The sequence below is a fragment of the Ruditapes philippinarum genome, unplaced genomic scaffold (assembly GCF_026571515.1).
Source record: "Ruditapes philippinarum isolate M1 unplaced genomic scaffold, ASM2657151v2 ctg7000_1_1_1_1, whole genome shotgun sequence".
NCBI classification, from domain to species: Eukaryota; Metazoa; Mollusca; class Bivalvia; order Venerida; family Veneridae; genus Ruditapes; species Ruditapes philippinarum.
In genome coordinates, this window is record NW_026867216.1 from 50,839 (window position 1) to 64,412 (window position 13,574).

At 29.8% G+C, this 13,574-nt stretch overlaps 1 protein-coding gene across 2 annotated transcripts in view; it reads right to left on the reverse strand.

Moving 5' to 3' along the window:
* The window catches only part of LOC132735325 (uncharacterized), a 50,316-nt gene extending 39,269 nt beyond the window's left edge, over positions 1–11,047 (reverse strand). For both annotated transcript variants that reach the window (XM_060722266.1, XM_060722265.1), the window contains exon 1: positions 9,976–11,047. In XM_060722266.1, coding sequence (XP_060578249.1) covers positions 9,976–10,027 — 52 coding nt within the window. In that variant the 5' untranslated portion in view covers positions 10,028–11,047. The remainder of the gene's footprint in view (positions 1–9,975) is intronic.
* Between the last annotated feature and the right edge of the window lie 2,527 nt (positions 11,048–13,574).

Genomic DNA, 13,574 nt, shown 5'->3' on the forward strand with positions numbered 1-13,574 from the left:
CAAAACCAAATTAAAGACACGTTTTCAAAATAACTCAACAAATGTATGTCTGATGCATTGCAGTTAATATATTTCAGAAATTAATTGTATGTTAACAATTTCATTTACTTATAAGTATTTTGTTAATAACATACATGTTTTCAAATAAAAAGTTGGTCAGTTACACTATTGTTATAATTGCATAAACTCAAGCGTCAATGTTACTGTTCTGAAATCACTATTGTATGAACTGATCAGAAAATGCTTTACAAAATAAACCTTTTCAGTATTTAAAATATTATTACTTTTGGTTAGAGTTGGTCCTAAGTTCCTTACATTATACATTTTTAGTTAATAAAGTTTCTGATTCTAACATGTCTTATTCTGGCTCGACCATTGGGAATCTCATTTTACTATTTTCTCTGATAATCAGTACAGTGTACTGTTGAATATAAATGATTAAAATGAAGATGAAAATGAAGTGACTGAAAAATACATGAAACTGCATTAGCATCTGCCATCATGTATTCATACACGCATGCGGAATACCTATTCTTCTGATATCTAATTTCTGGTGTTATTATTATTTTACCATGTAACGATGTACCATTACACTCAGCACACAACTAAACATATTCTTCTTGAAGCTGAAATGAAGGTTAGCGTGTTTATTTTATTTAATTTTATAAAATACTTATTTTTTCACACTTCAATCAACAAGATTTAAAATTGTTTTGATCAAAACTAGACTTAGTTTGTCCACCATTGTATAGCATTCATTGTTTAAAGTTAGCTCTTTAGATTTTGGCGAAGACACTGTCAACGTATAACATATGAAAATATTACATATTCTTTTACTTCAATTTGAGAATTTTATCCAAAACAAATGTAGTGTTTGAAAAATGTTATAATACTTTTAAGATTTTTCTTATTCTTTTCCATGCAAAGATAGGAGCTAAATATTGTTTTCAAATAGTAGTGGTATTCTTAAAAAGCCCTTTTTCAAATTCTAAATGCCCTAGGAAATCTTGTCCGTTCTTTTTTCTATTTACCGCATCTAATAAATCGTTACCCGTCACTTTTTACTTGTCCGGTACTTTTTTTACATTCAAAATAAGCTATTTATTAGAATGACACAACGTCTCGTTCCCGGCAGGCCCCATTTGTGTCAAATTAAAATTGAGATATGATTGCATCTGTAACTTTATTTCGCAAACAATATAGAGGGCTTCATTTCAGAACGGCAGTCCCAATATCGTAAATCATAAAATGATTGAGTAAATTAAATAGAAGTCATTCTTTGAATGTTTTAATGTATTGAATCAAATGGATGCCAGTATAATGGCTCGTTCAGCAAAATATGATTAGTTTTTATATGTGATTCATTCCACAGTATCAAAGCCATAAGAAAAATTTGGAGTAACAAAACTATGAGAAATTCACGAGGACAATAATGATATAGTAAAAAATTAAATAAATCAAACGATATATCGATAAAGATATAATTATAAAAGTATGAAAATTAATAATGAAAACTGCACTGTCTTCTACCTTTTCCCTTATATATAGCCGTGCTTGAAAAGAAGTAAATTCGAATCATTCGCAAACAAACTATAACTTGTATGTCAGCTCTTTGTGTTCAGAAATTTCAGACAGACATTCATCTTTCTTGTGTATAAAATACTGATATATGGCAAAATATTGTTGAAATACAATTATTTGTTGTGTTATAAAACGACTAGCAAATTACCAGAGACAAGTTTATCTCACAAAATACATTTATTTTCTCTCATATTCAGATAATCACATTATATATTAGGCATATTGGTGTAACCATTCTGGAAGCAAAATATTCAATGTTATTAAATGTGTCAATGAACGCGGTGACATCGGATATGTTATATATCTACCCCTATCTCACCTGCATTATATCACTGCATGAATACAGCCAATTAAGATCACTTTAATTAATCGCAAATTTAACATACCTAGTTGTATGCATTGATTCGGTATCATAGTGTTATACAACAGAAAGTCGATGCTGAGATCTAGATATGAAAATAGGTGACACATTTGTTGCAATAATTGATGGTTGATTGTGATGATTACCTATTAACATACACAAAGTAAAGTTCCCAAAACGAAGTGTCATGCTACATACTATATTGCGGTATTAATTGCATTTAGAACTTTATTGAAATATATTTTTTGATGTTTAAACATATGTATTTAAGATATATTTTGATGCACAGTACTAGCATTTGAATCATTTTCGAGTCCATTTTTTTCATGGGACTAACAAGTACTTGTGTTTTTAGGGAATATGGTCGTTGCAACAGATGAGATGGAACCCACACTCACTGTGTTGCGAGGTTTGACAATAACAACTTGGCTCCCTCTCCCTAATGATTTCAGTATTTCATCAAGGTCAAATTTGAAACAAAGCATGTGCACGTATCTAGTACATGAGTAAGCTTTACAATATGTAAAACCTTGATAACAGGTAATGACTCTTTGATTCGGAAATAATTTATTAATTTAGCGTTCGTGATAGTTTGCAGCATAATCATCAACTTTATCTTTACTCTATAAGACTATAATTGTGGATTGTCTACTAAATTATTTAAAGTAACCCACATGTACTTTTTGGTTATTCTAACGTTATGAATAAAAGATGCTACCTCATCTACGTTTTCTAAAATTACTTTACAAAAATAATCAGCAGAAAGACAACTAGTGTACTTGAACTTTTCACAGTAATCAAAGTGTTAAATACGGAAATAAATGTTCTGTTGAAATTGCGGGAATATATTACAATTTTAATTTTTCGTTCCAATATAACAATAGATCAATATACAGTATTTCTTTTTTAATATTGTTATGTTACATTATATGTTTTTTCATTAAATTCGCTTAAAAACAGATATACACGTGCACTACCATGATAAATAAAGTTCAGAAAAGTAAGATACTTAAGGGCAGTGAAAACTGCAGACTTGTTTTGAATTAAGAGATAAATGAAAAGTGCAACATCTCTCACGCCCCAAAGCACCGGCTTGAACGGTATTAAATTTTTGAACACTCAATGTTTTGATGCATTGATCCCGAATAACCAAGAACATATAACATGGCTTCACAACCTGTGCATTTTCTAAGAAATAGAGAAAACATTGTTATGAAATTTATAGCCGAACGTATATCTACATGTCTAAAAATGCAGAGAGACGGTGACAGACAGACTGCTATTAATGTTTCGTCTAAAAACAAAAATATATCGGGGAGATAATTGAAAATCGTCCGTTCTCTATCTAAATTGACAGTTTTCAATTAGAATGATATATGTTACAACTTTGTAGAACATATGTCATACTTATGGAGAAAACAAATGTAACACAGTTTATGACACCCAAAGGGGATTTGATATCTTGTACAAGCAGTCTGAAAGATTTGTTCACGAACATTTTGCTAGTCATGATTACGTACAATAACAAACATTTTGGAAGGAACTATAGTAAAATGATGTTTACTCAAGAGTTTTTAAAAAACGAAAGAAAACTTGTAGCACTATTTCTTTTCTCAAAATAATTTACACGGTTAATTTCAGCTCAATGTTTTACTTTTGAATATACAATTTACAATATGGGCCTTAATTTGTGTTATATACATTTAAAGCGTATGTTTCTTTTAGTAATTTAGATGTTGGCCACAATAAAAAGGCACTTTTTACTGAACATGATATCAAAATGTTATAAGGCGCTTGTTAATACAAACAAACCTTTTTTCAAAATGTATGATTTTTGAAATAGTTCAATATATCTTATGATTCGAAAATGATTAATATGTTTTGTTATTATGACACAGTGTGTTTATCGGTTACCTGACAAATGAATATATCATCATCATCATCATCATCAATGAAACTATTGTTATTATTATTATTATTATTATTATTATTATTATTATTATTATAATAGAAGCGCAGTGTATGACAAAAAAGTATGCTAACACATTGTGCATCACTATAAATATGAACATGAAAGATCTTGCTCATAACTATATTATTGATTACATATTAAGACATTTGGTACTTACATATATACTCGTACATGACTTATTAAATGATGATAAAATTAGTTCATAATTGTACACTCCCTAGACACTAACTTTATGAAGAATACATTTTACCACATGACTTCGCTGATTTTGCATGTAGTATATTCATTTTTCATTACAAATGTATGTATGTCTTGAAATTACACGCAAGTGATACAATATCAGCACATAAAGCACTCGTAAAACGTCAACACAATTCTATTTTCATTTATTTTAATGCGTTAAGTCATGTGATAAAATGAATATCACATTCGTTGTCATAGAATATAAAAGAGTATAGAATTTTATTAAACTTGTTCAAGAAAATATTTACTCGCTTTATAAAAAGGTTCATATCGCAACTCGTATGCCTTTATACACCACATATGATTATAGATTTGTGTTCAATCAACTGATAGAAAAATGCTTTTAACTCATTCAATATATATATATATGTGTAATATTTGCTCATATGAACGTTGACATATTGAAAGTAATTTGTTCCTATTGTACTTAAACAACTTGGTCATTCATTATTATAAGATTTGTAAAGATAAAGTGACTATTTTGTATAGCATTTACAGAAATGGTTTTGTATTTTTATTCATAATGATAATTAATCTCCATACATAGCTATATATCACTGAAGCCAGTTCAGCAAACTTGGCTATATCAAAGGCGCAACACAAGTCCTCTTTTTTTTTACCAAAAACAAAAAAGGCATAATAATTATTGTGATTCATTGTTATAACTGGAAACATTACTTGATATGTCTAGTAGCGTTAGAGACTCAAACATCATCTATTGAACTAAACGCTGAGGTCTATATTGACAGATTCGTCAATAATCCACTCAAAACTCTGGCGTGCGAGTAATTTGTATTGAACTAATCACGGTGCTGTATTGTGCAATAAACACTCTTCATATGAATACTAGAAGACAATAGAAGATTTATATATTACTATTTTACTCATGCCAAATATATGGCAGCATGTGATATCCGTAGATATTTCTTGTCATATTCATATTGCTCATTGTCAAGTTATATGCATTAAACAGTTAGAAAATTGTCATTTATTAAATTTAATTGTAAAACATTTTAAAAGACTTGTAAAAGGAAATACAATTTTGAACGCAACGAGTAAAACAAAAAGTATCATAGTGTCACCAAATTCGACCCATTCTTTGATATTTTGAAAATAAGCATCTTCATAGTTTTAGTTATAACACTTTCCCATTACATGCTGAGTCATTTGTTTTGACAGTTTCTATGAATTGAAATTGGAATAAAACAATTCTTAGCCTTTTGAAGTTCATAACATGCACCGTATCAATAAATCAATTTACCCCATCTCGGAAAGACATGAATATGACATTTGTTCTTAAGATTATATTTGTCGATGTATTCGTGCCATACAAACATCTACGACACACAAAAACAAAACTAATCCTTTTCTGATAAAACTTTTGGGTTTTACATATAAAAAGACAATTATTTTTAAGAACATACTCCTCATTAAAATGCGGCTGCTTTGTTATTATAAATGTACATGGTTATTTAATTTGTAAATACTCGGGAAATAATATTTTAAAACTTTGCTAACATTTATGTTTTGGCTTTAAAATTGTAACTTTTTACCTTCACGTGTCATTGAATTTATGATATGCCTAAGTCTGGAATCAATTTTTAAGCATTTAGTTGTTCGTTTAAATGATTGCAGTTTAAAAATGAATAGATTACGCTTCTAGCCGTGAAGAGCCTGCACATTGAAGTGTTGATTGGCCTAGCTAGCGCCACACTGATGCCAAAGCATTATCATTACTGTCACCGACGTTCAGAAAATTAACGTATTTGAGTCCTTATTGTTCTAATTGATTTCACTTGAAATTTTGACTATTTTTCTTCAAGATTCTACTTTAATGTGTAACCTTCGTGCAAACATAAGCTACCATTCTAAACGGCATAGATGGGATTGTTGAAGGAAAGTATATCATTTAATGTGCTCATTGGAAGAAGTTTAATGAGCTGTGTAAAGAGAGAATGTATTCAAGCAGAGACTTACTAAAAAGTCAAGACCTTAAACATTTAAGAAATATATATCTATGTTGTACGAAATTCACGATTTCAACTTCGTGAAAATGAAGAGATAAATTCGTGTAGTTATAATCTTGAATTCATGTAGTTGAAATCGTGAATTCGTGAATTCTGTACATTAAAATCGTGAATTCAAGAAGTTAAGATTGTGAATTCGTGAAGAAGAACCCGAAAATTAAAGAAATTGAAATGTCACTACCTGTCTTCGTATCGTAATTTTGAGTACCTTGTGTGGTGTTGAACGGTTTGTGTTTAGACGGTCATAAGCTATGAAAAATCAAATGGTAAATCCAAGAACAATTAATGCTCATATAGAAAGAATCATTGAACATTTGTTAAGGTATCTAACAAAGTTTGAATTGGACAGCATAGCTGATGTTATATGAATTGTCAACTGACTTGACCAACGTTTAATAAGGATATAATTGAGATAGAGAAAATAAGAATCCCTAAAGAAAGTTCAAAACGGCATATTTGAAAATGTTGCAGGCCCTGTTCATAAAACCTCATTCTAAATGAAAAGTTAAGCAATGAATATATTATAAAATTCATCCTTTCTCGTTTATAACGTATGAATTAATGACAAAACTGTAATGTTATGGACTTGTGTCTTTGTAAGTAATTATAATAGAGTAAAATTGTTAAAAAATCTGTTGACACTAACATATCATAAAGATAAGACGAATAAGCTCATAATCTTATAATGACGTAAACATAAAATTTAAATTTGAGGGAATAAGATGCAACTTTCAGAATTTATTGATTACACAGCATGTTTGTGTGTGAAGCGAAGTAAATTGGAATATTGTCTATCATTGAAAGTATGTTTAATTGCTTACTAATTATAAATGTCTTAAGTGTAATGTATAACAAATATTTCTGCTCATGTTTTGTTTCAAGTATTAAATCGTATTGGCGTAAAATAATGAATCATGAAAATGATGTTGACCTCTTCGGTTGTTAGACATTTGTAACAATTTGTGTGTTTGTGTTTGTAACGGTAAATTCATAACTTGCATCGTGCAAATTGCTAACATAGCAATTGGAGGAAATGTAAAATTGAAAAGAATAGACTCCTAGGGGACTAGATATTTACAAAAGATATATGTAGTTGAAACACGTATGATACCCGCTGGAGATGTGTACAGATTTTTACATACGTTCAAGACGAAATGCCAGCCGAAGAACGTGTAGTGTGTAGATTAAATTCCCATAAGCGAGATTCAATTGGACTGACTGTAAAGTGTAAGACATTTTCCGTAAATCTCAGTAAGTTATTGGCTAATAAATTCCCGTTCCTATGAATATTTAAAAACTGTTTATATATCCCAGAAGAAAGCTCGTGATTTGCATAATTGAAAAGTAACGCAAAAATATAAAGAATATGGATATTTAATAAGACTATATCATGACTTACCTTCAATAAACAATTCAAAAAAATTCACCAAAACAGCCATAAAAAACTAAATAGTCTGTTGTGGAACTATTTGTTTTCCTTTTCCGTTTTGAAGATTTCGGGAAGAAAACGGGAGCAAGCGCAACAAGAAGTAAAAATAGGCTGAACATATTTACTTATGATAATTTTGTTTATTGCACAATTTTAATGATATTCTGTTATATAATTTCCTTAGTGACCAAACTAAGATATTATCACCATTCAAGCATCAAACCTTCCTTTATAGTTGAAAATATGTGTTTCGTATGAATATATTGTAAACGTATTGTTTGTTTGCGCACATGGTATTACAAAATGTATATTTTGTTAATATATGTCTTAAAATAAAAGATATATGAGCCGCGCCACGACAAAACCAACATAGTGCATTTGCGACCAGCATGGATCCAGACCAGCCAGCGCGTCCGCGCAGTCTGATCAGGATCCATGCTGTTCGCTTACAAACTCTATTACAAATAGAGAAACTGATAGCGCACAGCATGTTGGTTTTGTCGTGACGCGGCTCATATGTCCTGTTCCCCTTTGTTCTGTTATAATATATTCGCTCATTTTCAGAATTCGCACAACTACTGCCAGAGTATTTATAATTGTATAATTGTGTTAAAACGAAAAATATCATACTTAAAATGGTTTTAAGGAAAATGTCAAAGTGCGTCTAGATTTCTCACAATTATTTAAAAAAAAACAGTTGAATCGATCACTATAATATTTAACAAAAAATAATAATAACAAAAAATAAAAAGGAATACAAATTAAACCGACTTAATGCAGCAGTTAATGAAGTTTTTGGATTTGAATTAACATATCTTATTTAGTCTCTTTGATATTGTGAGTAGTATAGTTCAAATGGATTTAAATCTTTCTTTGAGTTTTTCATTTTCTTCTTTTTTTGAAATATTTCCATGTAAATTCAGTTTTTTAGTTTCACATTCAAGGAATCTATGAGCAATACCAAAGGAATACTAATACGATTAATCTTTAGTTTATCTTCTAAAACCTAATTTCCCTATAGAATGAAACAAAACAGAAAGTCATTAAAAGTTCAACGGTAACTCTAATTGCCCCACTCGATTCTTTACGAGAAAGAAGCCTCTATTATACACAACGTGTAAAAATAGTCCCCAAGCCTTTGTACCTGAGGATGACAAAAACTCTGATCTGATTATACATTCCTTTACTACATTTACATGTAATTTCGTTCTTTTTTTCTGGGAGTAATTACACATAATATGATTATTGCTTATGTTGTAATTAAGGCAGGATATTTTTTGAAAATTGTAAAAGAAAACATTGGAACGAGAAACTGAAATGTTACAACCTTGCATGGTCAAATTAAGTGAACATTTGTAATTTTGTTTTGTGTCACCATTTTGATGTTACCATGATGGGTTGCTCGAAATTTGATAATATTGAATGAAGTTCTGTTTTTATGTGACTTTTAAATAACGGTAGAAATAAATTGCCCTCAAATATATGCATTTTTGAAAAAATAATCGGCATTTGCCATTTACTGTGTTCTTGAACGTTGAACTTTTTAACATTGAAATTTAATAAAAACTTCAACACGTATTATATCTGTATTCGTCCTTCTTTTTTCTTTCTTGCATGCTAAAATGTTAAATGTTGCGTTATAAAAAGAGCCACCCAACAAGCAATGCCAACTTAACTTACGCAAAAGGGGTATACCAGAAATTGAAACTGAACTTAGTTAAAGCTAGCTGTTTTATACATATTCGAGTTGGTCTTTTTAAATTCGATGTTCAGTGCTTTTTTAAAGTATATGATTTGACGAGAAACAAAATGATAGAAATATTTATACTATTGTTGCATCCATATCACACAATAATAAATTAAGTACAATGTTTATAAAAAAACAAAACAATTCTGTTTACGTTGAACGAATTGTGTTAATCAAAGAAGATAAGAAATATGAAAATCCTAATCTAGAATCAATTTAGGATAAACTACTTCATCAAACACGAAATGGAAATATTCCAGATAATTTTGGGAATGATAGTTTTTTTGTTATTTGCAAATAATCAATTCAATTTGACAATTGTGTGAAAACATGTTCAAGTACATAAGTTTGCCTTTAGAAATCAAACATGCCATGAATTAACATTTAGAGGATACGTTTATTATTATTTTGTTAATTAATTATTTTCTAATAAATGTACCAAGAAAGCCTCTATCTTTTGTTATTCTTTAAAAAAAATATAATTTACTTTTATATGTCCACATTTGAACAAATTATGAATATGTCAAGTTAAGCTTTACAGTGATAATTTCATTTTCTCGGCAACTTGCCGTTCACAAAACTATTTTTAGAAGATCGTTTAAATAAATGACTTACCTGAAATAAATCCTGCAAATTGCAGAAGTTGAAGAATTCTTGAAGAAGGCATAATCGACTATATTTGAGTGCTTGAAAAAGTCACAGGTACATATTAATAACACAATCAAAAGACGTACTTGTTAAGTCCTTTTACAGCGATGCAACAAATGTTACAATTGTTTGAATATTCTTTCCAAAATTGACAGTCTCATGTCTTTTTAAGTTCCGACATTCTTGTAATAAAAGCCAAAGAAATGACAGATTTATTACGAGTGAAGATTCTCTAGCTCTTCGTTTATACTTTTTTTGCTATGAATTTAAATTGACAGTGGTCCCATTTCGATAAACTTCTAAGAAATAGTTTCTTAGAATTATGCATACGTAATTTTACATTTCATCTAAGGAAATGACACGAGCATTATATAATTTTATTATGCACAAGCACATCATCTTAATTCGTCTTTCTCTTTATGTGTTGGTGTTACAATGTCTGTATCAAAATATTTAAAATCATTTCTGAAGAATAACTATTTTGAGAAACTTATTTAATAGCTTTATAAAAAAAGCAAAAATGATTAACCTCTTTATTCCCTTTTCCGTTAAATCGAGAAATAAAAATCTTCAGTAAGAAAAAAGAAACAGACTGATCAAATCCTGTCAGTGTATGCCCTTTACACTTTAATTAAGAAGTTACATCACAATTATACAATGATAACATTATTAGTATCCTGGAAAAATTTCGAATCTGTCTTTTTATTACGAAAATAAATATATCTAAGGCAAAGTAATCTGTTTTAACAAAACACAATTTCATAAATTTATGTTTCTGCAGCCGTTAATTCTCAATTTGTCTCCTCGTGGGGTTTTACTCTACACTCCTATTTCTTCCATGACTTCTTAATTTTGTTAATGCCAATGGTTTGCCTTGCTCTTCTCCACCTTTGAATATATTGTCACCTTTTTTAAAAAGTTTCATGCAACTTTGACAGAATATTCCCGTCACAAATATTGACAAGCGAATGAACTTGCCGATACAGTATATCAACAACAAAATGTTGCGCGGAATATCGCCGACAACAAATGATAACGATAGCAGATATAAATACCTAATCAAAGAAAAGGAAACAAAGAGAAAAAAGTCCGATAGAGGAATAAACAGCTTTGCCAATAGCAGCAATAGTGCTTAACGAATTTAGAAACTATAGATATATTTTAAGAATGCCTTTATAAATTACTTGTTCATCTACCCGATAACTTTTCAGTAGGCATTAACCTACGAGACGAGCAATATTTCATGTTAAGTCTTTTAAGATATACGTTTTCGTAGTGGACAATACAGTTAATCAAGAAAAATATCTGATATCTAAGAAACAATGTGACTCTTTGATTAAATGCATGATATTCCGTTTGATGGTTAAGTACAGGTCAAGATGATGCATGAACATAAGCAGTCGTAAAACGTCTTATTATCACAGTTTTTAGTAAAGGAAATAACATGAATATGTGGATTTTTTTTTATCTTTTCTTGTTTCACTGAAAGAGATATTCCATCATTAAAAGGGGGAAATTACACCTCGCCTGGGATATGGAGCAGTGAACAGCAAAATGGAATTAACTGTATTTTGTTTTAAAGCGTATAATTAAAATAATTTGCGTCGTAAAACGAAATACCCCTAAATGCTAATATAATGATCTTTCAACAATCAATTTTGTGTTTTCAGGTAGCGATTTTAACAATACCAGTACTTAGACAGTGGTCCGAGCTACTTCTTAGTGCGTACTAGTGACCTGACTGTTAAATATAAGACTTTTTCTTAAATATCAGTAAGTTATTGGTTAAATAAATTTCGGTTATGTAAATATTAAAAACTATTCATATATTTCAGTTGAGATTTCATGATGTCCATCGAATAAAAGCACAAATAAACAATAATATGGATATCTTTATTTTAAGATTAAATCATGACATACATTCAATAAATAATTAAAGAAATCCGGGAATATCTGTCAAAACTTAACCGTTTATTGCAAAATTTGGATTATTTCTGTTCTGGGAAGCGTTCGCAATATGAAGTAAATATATAATCCATTCGAATAAAACCTGAAATAACTTCAAAACAACAATTTTATTTAAGCAAAACATGAAAAAACACAAAAATGAAATAAAAGCAAACAAAATGATACTTTAAAAGAAAAACTAATTAAGTCTACTAAATGAGTCTTTAATTAAGTTTATGAAATCTCTCCAATACATCTTGTGTTGTTTCTTTGATATGGTGACTGTGATATTTTAAATGGATTAAAGTCTTTATTGGCCTTTGTTCTCCTTTTTCAAATATTTCATGGTTAATTTTTTAAGTTTTATTTTAACATATGAACAATACTAAAAAACCGTTTTGCAATCTTTAATTTAACTTCGTAAATATAAAATTTAAATTAAAAGATTTAAACACTTAAAAGGAAGTTGTTTGAAGTTCAACCATAACTTAAATTGCTCTTACTCTTCGCAGTAAAAGAAAACCTGTTAGAAGCGTGTTTAAAATGTATTTGAAATAGAGAAAAACGGAATTTCTGAAGAACGCCCAAAACGACAAAATTGAACATATTACAGCCTCGGTTTGATTAACCTGTACTGGAAAGTGCAAGTTCCAATCCGCACCCCTAACACCTTCAATTTGACACTAGTAAAAAAAGTGTATAACCCTTACTTACGTTAAGATGCTAATAAATCTATTATACATTGACATGTACTTTCGTTTTTTTTAAACTCCAATTAATTTATATAACAGAGATTCCTTGTTAATTATATAATTAACTTATTTATTTATTTCATCACGTAGAATTTTCCGAATGATGCTTAGTAGACACAGCAGTCATACAATTTGCTACAATGTGCTAGTACATGTATGCAATAATAACATGTTATGGTATTAAAGAAATTATACTACTGTGCATTGTATTTTTTACAGAAATAGTACATTTGTATGTTAATATACACTTCGGATGAATTATGGCAGATAATAATCATTATTTTAAAATATTTAACATGTACAGAACTACTGATTTTTTTATACATTGATACATGTGTGCATTTTATGTTAATTTGTTGCTTATTTGTAACTACATGCAAGTTGTCCTTATGGGTGTAAGACCTTCTTCAATTTACCTGAATAAAATCTATATAATATGCATAATAAGTATTGCCCATTCTACTCGAGTCTTAACGTTATCATGGAGTCGAGCACTTCCTTGGCAACGACAATAATTCTTTATAAATTATGTTAACCCATTACTTCATATACACGCCTTTTAACGCCTTTTTCACCCCCCTCCCTTTTTTGTTGTCTCAAATGATGAAAAAATGCCTTATTTAGGCCCCAAACACTTGTTTTTGTTTGAGAAATGTTGTTAAAAAAGTGACCTCTTTTTTGGCGCGGCCCCCCCAACCAAAAGATACATCAGGGGGTTGCCAGAAGGGGGATGTGCCCCCTTCTGTTTGGGGGGGTTTGAAGGGGGGTGGAGTCCCCCTCATCGCCAAGAAAATTTTGGACTTGTGAGAGGCTGTAAATGACCCCAGATTGATCATAAGGTAACGTGTTACCAACGCTGAAAAGCAT